We start from the raw sequence: 20,650 nt of genomic DNA on the forward strand, positions 1-20,650 counted from the left end.
GTTTCGTCAAAGACGATGCCGAGAAACTGTCCATAAATTCTGATTTTGATTTTATTTCAGTTTCAAAATTATTATATATTCTCTATTATATCATTTTAGTTTTAGAATACAAGGCTTCGTTGAAGACGACGCCGAGAAACTGTTCAATAAATATCTTATTTTGATTTAAAATATTTCAATTCAAAAATTATCGTATGTCCTCCTTTATACTTTTTGAGTTGTGAAATACGAGGCGTCGTCGAATATGACGCCAAGAAACTGTCATTAAATATCTTAATTTGATTTATTTCAATATCAAAATTATTGCATATCCTCTTTTATATCTTTTTAGTTGCAAAATACGAGGCTTCGTCGAAGACGACGCCGATAAACTATCCATAAATTTCTTATTTTGATTTTATTTCAATTTCAAAATTATTGTATATCCTTTATCATATCAATAAATATCTTAATTTATTTTTATTATAATTTTAAAATTATTGTATATCCTCTATTATACCTTTTTAGTGTCAGAATACGAGGCATCTTCGAAGACGATACCGACAAACTGTTAATAAATATCATATCTTGATTTTGTTTTAATTTCACAATTATTTATATCCGCTTTTATATCTTTTGGCGGTACCAAGAAACTGTCAATAAATAAATTTTAATCTTAGATCAAAAGTTGATTAATTTAACCACCAAAAAGTACAACTGGAAAGGGATGCATCTATATAATGAAACTCAACAAAAATTTTCTTTTCATGTAGTATAGCAATTGAGTTTAAAGGAGAACTTGATATGTAATATTGTGCATGAGTTTAAAGGAGAGTAAATATTCAATTACGAATTGCGATAAATTTGCATTGAAATTTGCAACGCACAATGAAGTTGTTTTCAATTAAAAATCTGCAACATTCGAAGCAATATTATTTTAATTTATTTTTGTAAACCAAACGATACCATGACATTTACTGTAAATTTAAATTTAAATCACCAAAAAAATGATAAATAATTTCTTATTAAGGCACGACAACATATTATACCATTAGGTTAAGTAAACTTAAAAATTTGTTAAAATTATTACATGTATAGTTTTTGGTTAAAGAGGGGATAACTATCCTCCTGGTCACATGTTTGAATCCCACGGTAGGAGAATTTATGATTATGCCTCTGAGTCAAAGCCTGTCGCTTAATTGCGGTTTATTGCGTGAGCCTGTAGGGTTTACCCAGTGCGCACCCAAAAGGTAGCGGCTGCGGGTTAGCTACGATAAAAAAAAATAAAAAAAAATTATTTATTACATTAAGTAATTGTCCGGTATTTCATTGATGCGTTTTAAAAATCTAATATAAAACTACGGTATTTATATCTTAAGTCGTAATTAAGAAAATCAATGAAACCATAATATAATTTTGAACAAGTACGTAAATTTGAATGATACATTTTTAAAATAAATTACATTTGTAATTTTTGTTACATGTCGCGAAAAAAATATCTTGAAACCCAATTAATTATTTTATTTTATTTTATCTTATCTTATTTTCTAATTATTTCTCGACGATTTGAAAATAACGGAAAACAGGTTATTTAATATACAAAATATTATATATAATGTTATATACTTACATACATACATACACAAATATATATATACAAATTATTTAATTTTTAAAAAATTAATAAAAAGAGCCCGCATAATGCGGGCATAGGTCCTGGTTATGTAAATGGTTTAGGTTCATTTAGATTTTAACCGGATTTTTTATAATCTTGGACTGAATTGGACCGGAAGAAAACAGAATATTTTTAGCAACCGAGACGGTTATGTTCGGTCAGGTCGGAATCCGATCTACCTCACAATCCACACCGGGATTATGGGCGCCTTACGTCCGAATAAATAAATAATTAAAAAGAACCCAATATCGTTGGGTATCCATTTGATCATATCGTGTCCTTAGTCCTTTTTTAAAATTCAAATTACTAAACATTTGGGACAAGATTCTTCAAATTTGGGACATGAATCATTTTACAACGCCAACCGCATATTGTTTCTTGCAAAATTTGTATGCATATATTGGAATATGCTGCTGCGGCTGATTTATAGGTATGTTTCTCTAGTTTCATCTTCAAGATTCTGTTCTTTAAGTTTTTGTTATGTTCATGTACTTTTATTGAATGTTTTTTATTTATATATGTCTTGTAAGTAATTAAGAATTAAATGACTGTAGTAGCCCATTTAGTGTATTATGGGGGGACCCACTTGTGGGGTATGCTGAAACCTGTGACAATATTTTTGAAAGCTGTTCGACTAGGGGGTTTGAAAGCTTCTTGTTGTGTTCGTGTGTGTGTGTGTTTCTTGCATATTCTATAGTTGGATTAAGTACGCTTATCTTAGTGCACTAGTTTTTGGAGTATGCTGTGTGACTAATAGAACTAGGCCAGGGTTCGATTTAGCTACCAGAAACTACAAATTGGAAAATAGCTATTGTATTCGTTGATACCTAAAAAAGATAAAGCGCAAAGATATGTATACTAAAGCTAAACCAGTCTCTGTTGGCTACAAACAGAGACTGCGTTGATAAGAGTATTCTATGATCTTTAATTAGGGAATATGTTGTTGGGCTGTGACCACTTCTATGCTCTTAAATGCATCATGTGAAGCCTCCTCTTTATTGAGCTCTGGTGTTTAGGAATAGTTTTACATCTTTTGTTGAGGACATTGAGGAAATACTTTCGTCCTCTAGCTAAGTCCCTGGCCTCTTGCATCGTTAATGGCTGTACAAGTGCTGTTGAGATCTCCTCCGTTAGACCACTAATAAAATTATAGATGTGCTATGACTCCATCTGATGTCCTTGTTGTGTCATAATATTGTCGCTTAACTTATTAAATTAAGTAAACTTTTCTGGTTCTAACAAGTTTGTTGAGTTACCACACAGTATTATCATACCTCACCTTAGAAATTCTTTGGCAAACAAGCTTTACAAATTTTATTCACAAGAGATTTAGCTTTGCTTCTTCGTTTGTAGTAAGTTTGAGCTGAAATTATTCTTCGTATTTTTGGGTCCAGCTCCTAGAATCCGTCTCCCCTGAACTATTGGGAAATCAACTCTTGAGGGTTTATAGATTTGAGAAACTTGTGGGGTACCTAGTCAGTGTTTACTCTTTCTACAGATTGTTAAACATGTGACAGTGCTTGCTAGATAAATATGAGGTTATTTTTGGGCTGAAAGTGAAGCTAGAATTTTGGGTGAAATAGAAGAATTTAATTTAGCATTTGTGTTATTGTTGGTTGGAAGAATTATGAAGGAATCTGGGATGAAGGTATGAGAAAACATTGTGCAATTTTGCCTTAATTTGGACACGAGGCTGATTGTATTGTTTCAGTTCAGGAGCAATTTGTGGTTTGAAATATTTCAAAGGGTTGAGTTGCTGGGGGTTGGTTTTGAACCCTCCCAATTTATACTTCTAGATCTACCAACCAAATATAAATTGTCAGACTCATAAACAGTTGCAGAATGGGTATGGAACATACCTAATTCAGTTTCTAGAGCCTTCTACAAGTTCTTACTCAATATCTCCATCAGATCTGTGAGCTTTTTGTTCTTTAATTGGATCTCGGATAATGAGGTCTAATATGCATCCACATTAGTTTATATGTTTGAGATTGATCTTTTAATGATTTTGGAGATAATTTTTTTTATCATTTATTGGAAATTTAGGACCGAAGATCGGTGGCTGTTATTAATTTTTCACAGCAGGACAAAGTCAGGATTGGGGTTTAGACTTAAGTTCAGCTAAGAAAATTTAAGGATAGAGTAGAATCAGAAACAACCATTATATTCATCGACACGAAAGAGATAAAGACCCAAGCTATATATAATACTAAAGCTAACATAATCCGTTTCTCTGACATAACGGCGAACATGCTGCTTGCTGCATGAGGGGGAGGGAGGGGTCCGTTGGTTCCCTGCCACCAATCTAATAACGAACCTTAAGTTCGAGATGTTCTTAGATTTTGGCATTTCACTCTGAATTGCTTAGGAGTTTTCTTTAATCTTAGCCAGCTTCATTTGTTGAATTTTCATGCCAGAACAGCAGGTTCTGAAGATACATACGTTTTTTGTTCTTTTAAAACCTGTATGACAACCATTGTAATTGACTTGTTCAAGTTCTCACATGTATAAAAGGGTTCACAGTTACCAACGTTGGATTTACGAACTTCCAAATAGATGAATTCATGGCATTGTTTAAATTTCTTACTACAAGCAATTATCATTGTATCCCTTTAGTAAAGCGAAATATTTACTGCTATAATTCTATTTGGACATGCTGTGCAGCTGAAATTCGATGAAACATATGTCATATCTCAGTATGCAACCCGAGATTATGTGGCCGATGGACAAAGTTGAAGATGGAATACAGCTACTCATTTGTCTCTTCTGGGTTATTTGGAGCCTGAAAGAAAAGCAACTGCCAATTCTTCGAAACAGAGGTGCATTCAGGTCCACATTTGACATTCTTTGTTTTTGAGTTTTTCAATTGTTTTGGCAGACTGAAACTTGAGGAGTTTATATATGGAACATGAGTTGTTTTACATTTATAAAGTGATAAAAGTTATTTCTTCAGGATTTATTTAAAAATTCCAATTCTTTATTTTTAGTCAACTTATTAAGGAGTGTCATTAGAATAGCAGATCTCAATTTCTTAAAAGATTTTTAATGGTTCAAAGAAAGTAATACTATTTTCTTTTGCAAATATAGATAATATGTTTGTTGCCCCCTGTAGCGAAGTTATATCTTTATTTCTTTGATTATATCCTTTTCTGACTGCTTGCAAGTGGTTCATCTAAAGTATTAATGTTTTTTTTGTGTTATTGTCTAGTAGGCCGTAAGTAATCCAAAAACCAATTTGGGTGGAAAGTGTGATGAATCGTAGTTTTCTTTATAAATAAAAATATGGTAGTTTTCTTTGCAGTTCTACTTTAGTAATTTTGATGAGTTCATATGAGCAACTATATATATATATATATATATATATATAGGGTCGGGTTCAAGGCTAATTCTATTGCAAAACCCTAAATTTTAAATAGGAACTAAACCTAGTTACATGCTTTTTACATCGTTGTGTATGCTTAAAAATGTTTTCAAAATATAATACATAAACATGACATTTTGCACGTGCAATGTTATGTTCTACACCTGAACTCTGCGTAAATAGCACATTAATACTACAAAATATAGCGAATTCCTACAAAACCCTAATTAATACTACAAATAAGGCAAAATTCGATGCAGAAATCTAAATTTTAAATAGACTCTCATGAGAATTCTGCTGCGGATAGAAATAGAAATAGAACAAATCGCCATTTTGTATATAACAAATCGCAAAAATATATAAATAAATGAGAGAGAATGAGGGTAGATGAGAGAGATAAAAAAAATTAAAAATATTTTTCGTGGGCTGAGATTTAGTTTTGATGTTAAAAATGTAAGGTTGAGATAGGATCTCAGTTCTTACACGATAGTAGGGTTCTCATCCGAGTAATAATTAGTGATCCCCAGTAGTATGTAATTTAGTGAGCCCTGTAATTTAGTGATTATTTATTATAATTTAGTGATAACCACCAAATTGTTAGTTTACAAAATATTTTTATATTTAGTAATATTAAGTATGTAAATTACGTATCTATATCCCCAAGCCTATATATGACGTCATAAGTCTATGCAGTTGCAACCTTAATTGAAAAGACACCGACACACATTTCTTGCACATGTTACTACAAAATAACTTGATACCAAATATGACTGTGCGGTTTAACCAGAGACACAAGTGACTTAAAATCTATAGTACATATAATCCTGAACGTTATAATACTATATAGTTACAACCGTAACTGAAAAGACACCTTACTGACTTAAATGAAAAGACAAATCAAAATAACTTTATACCAATTATATATAATATAGATAGATTAGACAGACCATTGATAAACGGAGTTTGGGTAATATTTTGACGGGTAGGTCTTTGTTTAACTCACAAAACCCTAGCGTCTAAACTTTTTTTTACCGTCCTCGACCACTTCCAAATTTTGAAGCTCTTCGGCGTCGGAATTTGTCAGGATCAAGTGAGATTAGGATCAAGTGAGATTCTGACCTAATTTGTGTCTATTTTTGGGATTTTTTGAATTAACAAGTAAGATAACAGCTAAACAGCAATGAAACAGTAGAGATTAAGCAGAAATGTAGGTGAGAAACAGAAGAAATAAGATGAGAAACAGAAGAGATCAGATCGGATTTAAGATGAGAAGAGAATGCTTGTAGAACAAGCCAGAATTTTAGAGAGAGAAAGCAGTTATAGAGAGAGAGTGCTGGAATGAGATTCCATTTTCATATATCAATTCATAATCCAAATAGAACAGTTCTCTGGTATTTATACCAGCACACACAACACATAACAAGGGACAATGACAAAAGTACCCTTAGTCACTAATAGTAATCAATACTGTATTCAGCACACAGGCTTGGCTTCTATTATACTAATGCTTAGCACACACACAATAACACTGTACTGATAGACTAACTAATAACAGCTAATTATACCAGCACTCTTCCTGTCTTGACAGAATTCCACTTGGGTATGTAAATTCAACTTTCACCTGCACTTTTGGTGGTGTGTGTTGTCAATAGTTATTTTTCAAAAATAAAACAGACAATTTTCTTTAATAAAATAAAATATTATAATTACTAACAACTAAAAATAACACCGACAATTTCTTTTTCATGAATAAAATAATAAAATTATAATTAATAATAACTAACCAAATAACTTTTTAAGCCAACCAAAACTACAGGTAAAAAGTGAAATTACATACCCAAGTGACTGGATTTCTGACGTCGAAGAGCTTGAAATTTGGAAGTGGTCGAGGAGGGTAAAGAAAAATTTAGATGTTAGGGTTCTGTGAGTTAAACAAAGATCTACGTGTCAAAATATTAACCAAGATCCGTTTATCAATAGTCTATGTCTAGCTAATCTACTCTAATCTACTATATATAATCCTGAAGCCTCTATATTTGGTATCAAGTTATTTTGATGTGTCTTTTCATTTAAGTCGGTCTATATTGTATATATAATTTTTACAATATATGACGTTATAAGTCTATGTAATTACAACCCTAACTGAAAAGACGCACCTTACTTGCACATCTTACTACAAAAGAGCTTGATACCAAATATGATTGTGGGGCTTTATCGTAGACACAAGTGACTTAAAATCTATAGTACATATAATCTTGAATTTTACAAGACTATATTGTTACAACCTTAACTGAAAAAACACACCATATAAGTTGATACCAAATATATAGGCTTCTGAATTATATATACTACATATAGATTAGATAGACTATTGATATAAGCTAAATATAGATTAGTGATCCCCGTAATTTATATATACTATATAGGATTATAATTTAGTGATAACCACCAAATTGTTAGTTTACAAATTATTTTTATATTTAGTGATTTTAAGTATGTAAGTTAGTAATTTATAAAGGTTTCTAGTTTATATTTGGTTTCTAGTTTCTATTTTAATATTGGTTTCTACTGAATCAAATATTATTAAAATAATTAAATACGAGTCAGGTGGTGGTGTATGTAGCCATTCTTAATGGTGACATTAAATGGGGGTGTCCATCGTCGTTCTTAATGATGGTATTAGATCAGGTAGATGTTAGATAGAAAATCATCACCATCGTTGAGATTATCAACGAATTAGTTGATCTGATATGAGATGAGACCAAAAATGATTTCTGATCAGAAATGAGATGGGAGGCGAGCTAGTGGAACAAGGGGGAGATGAACGGGGGAGGGGGAGAGGGAGATGGAGAAGTTGAGCTTCTTCAGATCTGAAATTTCAGTGGTTAATGCAGGTTAGTGGTTATCGAAGAGAGAGGTAATAGAGATGAATGAGAATGAAAATGGTGAGGATGAGGGTGATATGTACATCTATATGTATATTTTCAAATTGAGTGGTTTAGATTAAAATAAATAAAGGACTGAGATGGGTCATAGTTCCTCATTATAAGGTGGTTTCTAATTTGAGTGCTTGTAAATATACATATACAAGTGGATATATATATTATAAAGGTTGGGATTGATGTCAATTGAAAAATGTACAAATATTGAAGAATGTTATCTATAACCTACGTTGTATATATAAAAATGAAACTATGAAAGGTAACTTTATTTAATTGAAAAATAGTTGTATACTCCCTCCGTCCTATTCATTTTGACCCCATTTACTATTCTTTCTGTCCCAAAATTACTGTCCACATTCAGTTAATATGGTAATTCAAGTGTTAATTATGTTAATTTATTTGAAAAGTTATATTTTCTTTTTGATAACTATTACTTTGTTTAATATGATTGAAATAAAGGTGAAAATCTGATTGGTGACAAAATGAGTGGGATGGAGGGAGTAATGTAAAGTAGAGAAGTTAGTGAATTTACATATTTATTTTAAATGAAGGGTTAAAAGTTATTAAATATGTAGCTTATTTATTATAAGCCCAATTTGATTAGGTTTTCTATTATTTATGTGATGAACTTTTCATATGTTATAATCTTGTCCCTGAAGTTTCCAAAGTTTAAGCCATCCCCTTAAATTTTCAAGAAACTCCAAACCAGCACTCAAACTGCCATAATTCTTTAATTAAACCTTTGACTTCTCTGAAAATACAAATAGGCCCTTATTACTTTTGAATATTTTTAAATCGCTCCCTATATAAATTATGATTTGATTGCAGCCTTTGTGTCATGTTTGATGTCTTGTCCAAGTGCATAAAATCTAAAATTGATAGTTTAAAATGTGATATTCTTTATCTTAACGATAAATGTGATTTCTTAAAATGTGAAATTTATGTTGCTCTCCGTCAAAGCAAGTAATTTGAATGTGAGCTTACAATGCTCGAATTATTTAAATCACGCCATGAACCGAAAAAGTTAAGGCAAAAGTAAAAATGGAGTTGGAAAAGAAAAGGAAAGACATGAAAAGGAAAGCCAAAGAGATTCTATGATATTTTCATTCCTCGACTTCTTAGTGAGAACAATTCAGTGAGAACAATTCAAGACCTCCTTATGTATTCTATACTGATGTTTGTCACGGTGTTGAACATGTTAAAGTTTCAATTAACCTGGTGAACTTGAATATATGTATATACCTGCTCTTGTGAAATCATTAAACTTGTAGTTTAAAAAGTCTTCTACATATGTTGTGGTTCCTTGATTTGACACTCTGATTACAGTTATGCATGAATTTTTTGGGTACCGGTTACTTTTTGATGCTATGTGGTGTTTATTATTATGTATTTTGTGTATAGAAGTTGCTCATTTTTTATTTAGGTTGCGTTCGATGTTCAATCTTATGGTACAAAATTGTGAGGTCAACCTCTTTAGTTTTGACATTTAAGGAGAAAAAATTTAGTGTCATCTTGCAAGCCGTATTGAAAGACTAGAACGCAGCTAGAGTTGCGAAGGAAGATCAATTTGATGAGGTTAAATAGGTTAATAATATAGAGGTCAATAGTGCGGATCGAGCAGAGAAACCAACCCACAACCTAAAATTTCAGTGGAGAAGTTGAGCTTCTTCAGATCTGAAATTTCAGTGGTTAATGCAGGTTAGTGGTTATCGAAGAGAGAGGTAATAGAGATGAATGAGAATGAAAACGGTGAGGACGAGGATGTTATGTACATCTGTATGTATATTTTCAAATTGAGTGGTTTAGATTAAAATAAATAAAGGACTGAGATGGGTCATAGTTCCTCATTATAAGGTGGTTTCTAATGTGAGGGTTTGCAAATATACATATACAAGTAGATATATATTATTAAGGTTGGGATTGATGTCAATTGAAAAATGTACAAATATTGAAGAATGTTATCTATAACCTACGTTGTATATATAAAAATGAAACTATGAAAGGTACCTTTATTTAATTGAAAAATAGTTGTATACTCCCTCCGTCCTATTCATTTTGACCCCATTAGCTATTCTTTTTGTCCCAAAATTATTGTCCACATTCAGTTATATGGTAATTTAAGTGTTAATTATGTTAATTTATTTGAAAAGTTATATTTTCTTTTTGATAACTATTAGTTTGTTTAATATGATTGAAATAAAGGTGAAAATCTGATTGGTGACAAAATGAGTGGGACGGAGGGAGTAATGTAAAGTAGAGAAGTTAGTGAATTTACATATTTATTTTAAATGAAGGGTTAAAAGTTATTAAATATGCAGCTTATTTATTATAAGCCCAATTTGGAAAAAATGACCAAAATACCTCTTTTTAGATGGCCTTTTGCCCAAAATACCCATTCTGAAAAAGGTGCCCAAAATACCCACCAGATACTCCACTGATACTGGAGTATCAGGATGATACGCCACTTTCAATGGAGTATCAGGATGATACTCCTTTGTCAGTAGAGTATCATGGCTGATACTCCTCTGTCAGTGGAGTATCAGTCCTGATACTCCTTTCCCAGTGGAGTATCACTTTTAAATATATTTTAGAAACATTTAAAAAAAAATAAAAAAAAAAATTAATAATTTTAAAATTTTAGATGATACTTCACTGACAAAGGAGTATCTCACATGTTACTCCACTCCACTGACAAAGGAGTATATGGGTCGATACTCCACTGACAAAGGAGTATATGGGTCGATACTCCTATGTCAAGTGGAGTATCTGCTGGGTATTTGGGGCAGGTTAAAATTCTGGTGGGAATTTTGGGTGATTGTTATTTAAAAATGGTTATTTAGATTTTTCACCCCCCAATTTGATTAGGTTTTCTATTATTTATGTGATGAACTTTACATATGTTATAATTTTGTCCCTGAAGTTTCCAAAGTTTAAGCCATCCCCTAAAATTTTCAGAAACTGCAAACCAGCACTCAAACTGCCAGAATTCTTTAATTAAACCTTTGACTTCTCTGAAAATACAAATAGGCCCTTATTACTTTTGAATATTTTCAAATCGCTCCCTATATAAATTATGATTTGATTGCAGCCTTTGTGTCATGTTTGATGTCTTGTCCAAGTGCATAAAATCTAAAATTGAAAGTTTAAAATGTGATATTCTTTATCTTAACGATAAATGTGATTTCTAAAAATGTGAAATTTATGTTCCTCTCCGTCAAAGCAAGTAATTTGAATGTGAGCTTACAATGTCCGAATTATTTAAATCACGCCATGAACCGAAAAAGTTAAGGCAAAAGTAAAAATGGAGTTAGAAAAGAAAAGGAAAGACATGAAAAGGAAAGCCAAAGAGATTCTATGATATTTTCATTCCTCGACTTCTTAGTGAGAACAATTCAAGACCTCCTTATGTGTTCTATACTGATGTTTGTCACGGTGTTGAACATGTTAAAGTTTCAATTAACCTGGTGAACTTGAATGTATGTATATACCTGCCCTTGTGAAATCATTAAACTTGTAGTTTAAAAATTCTTCTACATATGTTGTGGTTCCTTGAATTGACACTCTGATTACGGTTATGCATGAATTTTTTGGGTACCGGTTACTTTTTGATGCTATGTGGTGTTTATTATTATGTATTTTGTGTATAGAAGTTGCTCATTTGTTATTTAGGTTATGTTCGATGTTCAATCTTAAGGTACAAAATTGTGAGGTCAACCTCTTTAGTTTTGACATTTAAGGAGAAAGAATTTAGTGTCATCTTTCAAGCCGTATTGAAAGACTAGAACGCAGCTAGAGTTGCGAAGGAAGATCAATTTGATGAGGTAAAATAGGTTAATAATATAGAGGTCAATAGTGGGGATCGAGTAGAGAAACCAACCCACAACCTGAATGCTTTCAAATTGTTGATCAACCTAAATTGGTTAATGATATTATCGAGATTGATCAGATTGACTTTATAATTCCAGAATACTTGCTTTAACCTCCTGTTCTTGTAAGTCAGTTTTCACAATATTTTGCACCTGAAGAAGTGCAAAAAGTTTTTCTTCAATCTACTTTACGCAACAGCGTTGCGTGATTCTTGACTTCTATAAAACTCATGGTCAGAATTGAGGAGAATTTTTGTAAATACTTAACTATTTTTAGTAGAAAAAATAGTGCATACATATGCATGTTTAATATGTTGGGCTAAAAGTAGGGGTGGCTAAATAAGACACAATGTGAAATGTAACTCGGACATGGCTCGAGACGGTACAAATTTAGGTGGAGGGGTTAAAGGTTCAGGATGAGTTTGGGTTGGGCGTTAATTTACTAAAAAAATGGGCCAATTTCTGGTCGATCCAAAAACATAAACCCGGCTATAAATATAGTATATACTACATAGGTTTTAGACTCGGCCCAGTCCATTATTCCGTCAGCACTAAAATATATATTATAACTATACTTTTATCATTTCATCCCTAATTCATATCCTTCTTGAAACCTCGCCTCGTCTCTCAAACCTAACAATTTCATCTCAATTTGGTGCTTTATCTCTCGGTTTGGAAACTTTGACTATCAATCTAGTAGAAATCTCAATTTGGTAATAACTCAAATCTCTTAAATATACATCTTGTTATCTTGTTTACTGTGCGTACATATCTTGTTATCTTGTGTAATTCTGTAAGTTAATAGTATATATGTATGTGTAGTAATTCATGTTATATGTATGCCGGTATGTGTAGCTATTAAATTTAAGTTATGTGTGATCTTCAATAACTTCTCATTTTGGATCATTGGATAGGTAAATTTCTAGTTTAAGTTAGATTTGTGTGTAAATGATTTTACAGAGATTTGTTGCCATATAATCTGAAAATGTTGGTTCTCAACTCATGTCAGATAAGGTCCGGTTTGGGTAAATTATGGTGTTAATGGGTTGAGTTTTTTCAAACCGTTTAGGGTTAGGTTCATGTTCACCTTGGCCCAAAAATAGGACCAATTACCCGACACAAACCCGACCCATTAATTGAAATTGCCACCTGCAGCTAGAAGTTACAAAATTTAAAGATCATTTGTCATAAGTCAGGTTGTTTCGGGGCTTAGTTCATTAGGTTTGTTATTTGCTTATTCACTTATCTTTATAATGATGAAATTCCCAAATATCTTATTAGACTTGTTCCATATACAATGATGTTTATATTAATGTTGTTTTAACTCTCTTCTTGGGTCGTGACCCTCATAATACTCCATTCTGTTATTGAAAAATTCTTGGGATAGTCAATTTTCACCGATAAGTCAACCCAAGTTCCATCTCTGTAATTGTTTTTATATCATTATTATTTTTCCAAAATATGTCCTACATCAGTATAAACGCATTATGTGTGGCCTAATATGTTTTATGTATATAGAAAAAAATGCCCCCGAGTACGTACTACTTAGTTGAGTTACATGATCACGAAGTGTATTTTAATGATAAAATTAATAAATTTTTAATCAAGTTGTGTAATTACAGATATAACCCTCGTGTATTAACATTAAAAATCGTAGGTGAGTACATACTTAGGAGCATCAAGCTTATATATATATATATATAGTGAGAGCGAGAGAGACTAAATTTTTTCCCCTTAAAAAAACATTTTATCAAAAAAATTGTATAACATACCTTTGCATGGCATTCTTTCAAAGCCCGCATAGCTTTTCCACTACATGATTCTTTTATAAAACTTTTGCAATCTAAAATCTCTATTGGGCGTTCTTAGTGCAACAAATCTGGTTGCATTACAGGATATTGCTTATACAAGACATAAAATAGGTCATTTCAGTATTTTCAAGCGTAGTATGTGAAACACATAATGCATACCCTGCATTGATGGTAAAAAGAAGTATCGATAAACGAAGTTTCTCATTCTTTCCAAGAAGAGGCCCATATGCTAAGAAACGGGACCCTTGGGTCGCATGCCGAGTCCCCGTGTTGGATACTCGAACACACGTATCCCCGAATCGGACACGCGGATTCTCTCATGATACTAATCAGAAATTTTATCTTCAGGAATCTTAGTCAAAATCTTAGTCAAAATCTTAGTCAAAATCTATTTTAGCAAACTACACACACAAAATTAAGTATCAATGTCTATTAATTACTACAAAAATATTCATTATCGTATTTATTTTTGCATAAACAAAAAGTTTTTACTAGTACCTTTGTGTTTTAGATTAATAAATGATGAATATGATTTATTTTTCATGTAATTTTTGGGTTTTTAAGTAGGTTTTATAATGTTTAACATGAAATACATATGAATTTTTTTGTTTATTTTTCCCGTATCCCCCCGCACTCGTATCCCCATATTATTATATTTGTCGAATTCCTGTATCCCCGCACTCGCACTCCCGCACCTGTGTCCTTGCTTCCTAGCCCATATGACACACAGGTAGCTTTAACTTTTTTCCATAACGTATAAAACATTTGACCGAGATACCTTTAAGAAAATAGGATCTTTGATATAAAATTCTAACTCATGTCTACTACGTTTAGCTTAAATCTTTAGTTTTATACGAACTACATGAATATCAATATTTAAATTGTTGATTTTTATAGACATCTATCATGAATTAGTTCTGAGATGCAATTTTTACCTAGTTTAGTCTATTAAAGGGGTCTACACTCTAGTCTATACAGTGCTTAGGAAGATTCCATTTCAATACTAGAGTAATAGTTTTTGTAAGGATATAGTGTGACAGTATTCCATGTAATCTCATGGCTAAACTGTCAAGGTTATTTATTGTTTATCCATGTGGACTGAAATGAATATATAACTTGTGGTTAGTCCATCGAGAATGGCCCAAACAATATCTTTATCCACGTATGACATCTTTCAACTCGTCTTCCTCTTCTAGAAGTAAGACACTTTGTGACCTGTCAGCTTGTCTTCTTAGCAAAGACACCTCCCAAGTTCCAACTGTCCAATCTTCATCATTAGCATCATCATGAATTGACAATTGTACTTCTTCAAAACTCCTCCAAAAAATACCAACTCATTTCTATTCATAATGAATAGCATGATATATGTGCCAATGAATACATTCTTTCACTGGTCTGTATCATGCATATTCTGCTTGCCTTTTGATACTGCCCTGTGCTTTCTTAATAATGTTACATTCGCTTATTATAACACATGTGATGCATGAATCGTTTGAGTTACGCATTTGCTGAACGCATATAACTGTTTTTAATTTTATATTTTCTTTTTTGGATTTTTTTTAAAAAAGGTGTAATAGTATTTTTTTTTTGGGATACTTAAATAGTGTACACTTATCATAATCAGGAAATTTTCAAAGAAAAAGAAGTAATCTTTCATTTACCTAGATGGTCAAAATTTTGAATTTGGGTATTCTCGTTACTTTGTTTTTTTTTTAATCTTTCATTTACCTAGATGGTCAAAATTTTGAATTTGGGTATTCTCGTTACTTTGTTTTTTTTTTTGAAAAAAAAAAGTTGTAGTTTTGTCGTTGTTTCTCTTAGACTTCGCTCTTTCATTCTCCAACTTGGTTGGTAAAATACAAAACAATGTTATACTTATAAAGTTTATTTGATTATCTTAAATCTAATTTTTAATTGAATTAAAAAACATAATATCATGTAATTCTAATTTTCATATCAAAATGTAATAGTAGTTTGATTTTCTTCGATACAATATCAATGTTTCTGGAAATATGATGTATTATTGATTATACATTAGTATAGTTATCAAGATTTAAAACATGTCTCGCTTACCTTAAAACGGTAAATATGAATTGATAAATATATTATTTTCATCAAAATTTAGTGATAGTCAAATTTTCTTTTATGTATTTTGTATCTTAAGTTTTAAACCCAAATCCTCTCTAGCACAAAATAAGAATTTTTTAGTTTTAGTTGTCAATTTTGAACTTAAATATTTGTCTACTTCTTGTATGTAGGATATAAGTAGTTTATCTTATCCTGTATTCTTGCATGTAAAGAAATAAGCATGGTTGTACAAAACCAATATTGTTTTAGTGTTTTATAAAAATGTTACAATCACTACTTTGAGGAAGACATCATACATCTACTGTATATGTTATTGTAATTTATCTTAAGAAATTCTATTCACATGCAGATAGCTTTAAGAATTTTGTACAAATCTTGTTCATATGCAGACAATATATACATTTTTCCACAGGACATGCACATCTTTGGCATGTACAATATATCTGTTCTTGTTCCCATGGCATTCCAATGTTTGCATGTTTTAGAACAGAGTTTGTGAATCCCAGTTTACTAGATGTGTTTAAGGTATTTCATGTGTATGTTGTTTGTGAATTTTTCTACTTGTTTTTGAATTAGATAGTTCAGTCTCTCGTGCAAATAAGTACCACCCTTTTAAATTTAGTATGTGATATGTGTTCTGATAGTGGATTTAGTTTTTGTCTATGGCTAGTTCCTTTTATGGTGTTCTTGTTTTTCAGGTTTAATAAAGTGTTCTTGCTGAAAAATGCCTTCGAGACTTTCACTTGGACAAGGCAGTGGTGAGGGCTCCTCTCAGAGGGCGCGTGACAGACGCTTAATTGTTAAAATTAGGCCACCAAAGCCTATAAGAAATGCTATTGTGACACTGACAGGGGCAAATGGAATCGTCAAAACCATTTACTATAGTAGATCGAGTACCGCGCCATCCTCTAATTTCCCAGAGATTGTACATGTAGATGAAGGAATGCCAAAAGATAATGAGAAGGCGCCAGGGAAATAACTTTATTAGGAATGTTTTAGCCTGGTGGATATTGAGTGGGGGGTTTGAGCATGTCTGTCTGAGTATTTGGTATACCTCAAGAAAGATTGTGTGGACATTAATTACTTTTCCTGTTATTTTGAAAGTTGGATAAATGTTGTCGAGTAACTTATTCGAGTTCTACATTCAAAGAAGGGTTCTATGGGGCAGCCACCGCACAGGAACCCTTGAAGTACAGGCCCCCAAATTTTTAAGACCTTAAATATATTTACGAACTATAATATCATAAGAAATATAAAATGGACTTGTTTAAATGACAACTGAAAGTGCATTTTTTTGGATAAAGTGGACGATTAAAGTATTTTAAATGACCTTTTTACAAAATAAGCAAGAATCTTAATATGCGAGAAGAGCCTCTAATTTTAATTAAATTATTCAAATATATTTTTTGTTTACATATTTTGGTAGTTTATTTTATTTGTCAGAATATATTTTTTTAAAATTTATATTAGAAAAATTACGGGTCCAATTTTGTAAATTCGCAAGTCTTCTTATTATTTTACCCGGGCCTGTTTATGAATCTGCAAGAATGAATCTTCTAGAACAAATACAAGGTGTCATCTACAGTCCTTAGTACCAGTAATCGTCATATTCGTGTCATGAATCTTTACTTCTTTTAGGAATTACCAATTCCAAAAATAACTTTAATTGCCTGCTGTCACTTGTAGAGCCTGGGAGGGCAAGGAAGAGCAAATTCTTGTACTTGTTCCTTGTTTGGAAATCGTTCTTTTCGAGTCATTTAGTCATAATGTGTCCACAATCATTTATAAAAGTTATTCTCGGTAAGGAATTATTTTTAATCTATCCTTTATTAGTGATTTACACTTTATACAATCAAAACATATACTTAAAATTTTAAATTGAAGGGCATTCGTATTTTTTTAATGGTTTTTTATTCTTCTTTTCCTCTTCTAACCCTGGTAAAGGTGGAGGCTCCAAGGGAGATCAGAAAAAATGTGAGTAAAACATCCATCAAGTATATTATTAAATGGATATTTCAGGAATAGTATAAGATAATTTGTTTAACAAGAATAGATTAAAAAATACACTAATCTTATCATGTTAAACTGTAAAAAGTTGTTCAATAGATAAAATAATTCATTGATCGAACAGTTCTTACCTAATATTTTACTTCACAATTTAAACATAAATTTTATAATATTCAAAAGTTTTCTTTTTTTACAAAGGTTTAATATTGTTAACATTTATTTTAACTTTTTTTGACAGAACATCTATTCTAATTTAAAGTAAAACAGAGACACAAATATATTTTTAAAGTTTTCTTGTGGTTTTAAATAAGAAAAATATATGATTTACAATCACAACTACACATGCACATAAGCTGACATAATTTAAAAGCCACATATGATAAACTCGAGAACCGGTTGCATAATATACTTCTTGTGCAGAAAGTCAGAAATACTACTTGCTTTATAACTCCATTACACCCTGTTTGCTAATTGTTCTAAAAATCCTTTATTAGACAAACAAACATCCATCAATATCTTTGGCTAATCTGTTGATCCTTTTCTGAGGAATTTAGTTCCTTTGAATATTTAGGTCAGAAAGCTCTTCGGGGAGGTTCAGCACAATTTCAGCATATGCTTCAGGCAAACTCATAGTCCGCAACGCATCTTCTGCGTATATTAGCCTCAATGGTACCTCTTCGTTTTCTGCTACGCCGTTCCCTTTTCTTAAATTTTCAGCACTTGAAGATTTTTTCACAGGCCAAGCTAGTACACTTACTCGAGTGGGTAGTATAGCCAACAGATTTGCGTATCTCAGACCGACAGTTATCTTGCAATCACAATCATCTAGCATGAATTCCACCATGTCGTAGGGAAGACTGTGATAAAGTTCTCTGAGTTGGTTCCCATATAATTCCTTAACAAGGCGGACCTGCTCCCTTCGGTCAACATAAGCTTGCAACAATTCACCAACATGATCTATAAACTTTATCGCATTTGAAGAGAGAAACTCATTTTCTGCTTCCCGTATTGGCAGGAAAAAAGGAACTGTATGTTCGAGGACAGTCATCTTCTGAAGAAATGATTTGCTTTCAAGCACACAATGGTAATATTCACGAACATATCCACCAAACAATGCCTCATAACGAATGCCGATTCTTGCTCCATCAAGACAGCAAATCATCTTTGTTCCAACTTTGTAGGTGATCTTTTCAGCAAGAGGAGATCTCGGTGATGATCTTGGATCCCCAGGCAATTGTACAGCCCTACTCTCAACCTCCATGTGAACCCTTTCTCTTATCGTGGCTAATAACCCATCAGTCCACTCTTCAGCATCTAAACAAATTTCACGAGTTTTAGAGTAACAAGCAGCTTCAAACTCCCTCTGCAAACGCTCAAAAACAGTCCTGTCAGAGTCCCTGGAAAGACGCTCAGCTAGCTCCCCATGTCTTTTTAAAACACTGTTAAATTTCGCCCTCGTAGTCTCCAAGCTTATATCATCTTTCTGCATAAAGTTCACTTCCCCCATTTCGGCACTACAAATAGACAAGTCTCAATAAATTAATACCTAAACCTTTCCATTCCACTATAATCTCATCAAATTATTTTTACTTTTAAATAATATGAAACCGTTAAAGATTACATTAGAAATATCAAATAGAGACATCCACGAAGTGTTGATTTATTACAGAAACCAAAAACTAAATTAGTAAGATTCCTACCACCTGTTCCGAAACTATGTATACAATTCAAACTAAATGCCAACAACAAAAACATATAACATTAATAATTAACTACAAACAAATACGAAAAAACAAGTATAGTTCCACAATCCGATTAATAATACTAGTTTCGAACCTTAACACGAGGGGAGAACGCAAAATGTTATCATACAATCGAATAAATAAGGGGATTCAAGCTGTGTTAAAAAAACAACATAATCTAATAATGAAATAAAAGTAAGCAGATTACAACTAGAACGTGAATTGCACATTCAGAAATTAAAAATAATTGAAATAAGGCCCTAATTACAAGTAGACCCGACCCGGTTAAAAACCCCTAATTCAGAAAACAAACCCTAGAACCCGACCCGGAAAACAATAACGACTAATAATCAGGGAAGGAGAAGAACGAAGAAAGGACGCACCTGTACAGATTCTGCCGGAATTCGGAGACGTCACCGGCGTGCTTCTACCGTTCAGTCCGACGAGTTATGAGTCTGTTTGGTGCTTGTGTTTGAAACAGAAGGGGGTATGACTCATTGTGTACCGGGAACCATTTTCTTTATTATTTATAAAGAAATATTATTTTTATAAACTTTAGGTTCATTAATCAAATTATTATAAACTTTGGGTGATGCTAAATACAGTAAAAAATATAGTAAAAATTTACTTCATACAATAATCAGCAATTACTATTATGTCCCTCAAATCTAACCATGCAAACATTAATTTCATGAGAACAAATCTTGTGTACATTAGTTGCATCTATTTATTAACCGAAATTGTTTTATTAATTAATATTTTTAATAAAATAATTGTTAACATGTAATTTAATATACTATCATTACTTGAAAAAATATGAAAATACTATTCTTGAATTAAAAAAAATATTTATACTTAATTCAAATAATAATAATTATTGTAAAATAAAAAATGAACATATAAAAGTAAGGTCATAAAACTTAGTAAACTATGTTTATAATCCAAATAAAATTATAGAAAAAATTATTTATAAAAAGTAAAAATATATACTTACAAAAAAGAGAAAATATGTAAAAAAGATTGAACTATATTGGGTAGATAAAATTCTTTAATCCAATTGAACATTTTTGTTTTTTATATGACGTTTTGATTTTTGCATGTATTTAATATATTTTGATTAAATAATTAGAAATATTATTCGTAATTTTTTTTGTAAATCAAAATTTACTGATAAAAATA

The 20,650-nt window shown here is 31.7% G+C and overlaps 1 protein-coding gene and 1 long non-coding RNA gene across 3 annotated transcripts; one reads left to right on the forward strand and one right to left on the reverse strand.

Annotated features, from left to right (window-relative positions):
• Positions 1 to 1,729: 1,729 nt before the first annotated feature.
• Positions 1,730 to 16,952, forward strand: LOC141693914 (uncharacterized). Of its 2 annotated transcripts, none has more exons than XR_012563305.1 (3): positions 1,730 to 2,084; positions 4,319 to 4,473; positions 16,421 to 16,952. It is a non-coding gene; the product is annotated as an uncharacterized LOC141693914 (long non-coding RNA). The 2 variants fall into 2 exon arrangements; XR_012563304.1 differs by having other exon boundaries at positions 1,731 to 2,084; positions 4,319 to 4,483; positions 16,421 to 16,951.
• A 1,154-nt stretch (positions 16,953 to 18,106) lies between these two features.
• LOC141693153 (uncharacterized) lies at positions 18,107 to 19,994 on the reverse strand. The gene is made up of 2 exons (XM_074498171.1): positions 19,855 to 19,994; positions 18,107 to 19,243 (listed from the first exon to the last, which is right to left on the reverse strand). The coding sequence occupies exon 2, from the start codon at positions 19,234 to 19,236 to the stop codon at positions 18,280 to 18,282; it is 957 nt and encodes a 318-aa protein (XP_074354272.1). The 5' UTR covers positions 19,237 to 19,243; positions 19,855 to 19,994; the 3' UTR covers positions 18,107 to 18,279.
• Between the last annotated feature and the right edge of the window lie 656 nt (positions 19,995 to 20,650).

The sequence above is a fragment of the Apium graveolens genome, chromosome 10, assembly GCF_009905375.1.
Source record: "Apium graveolens cultivar Ventura chromosome 10, ASM990537v1, whole genome shotgun sequence".
In the NCBI taxonomy this organism is placed as follows: Eukaryota; Viridiplantae; Streptophyta; class Magnoliopsida; order Apiales; family Apiaceae; genus Apium; species Apium graveolens.

What these genes read in the sequence shown, in the direction of transcription:
- LOC141693153 (XM_074498171.1), bottom strand. Translation starts at nt 19,236, where the DNA reads ATGGGGGAAGTGAACTTTATGCAGAAAGATGATATAAGCTTGGAGACT.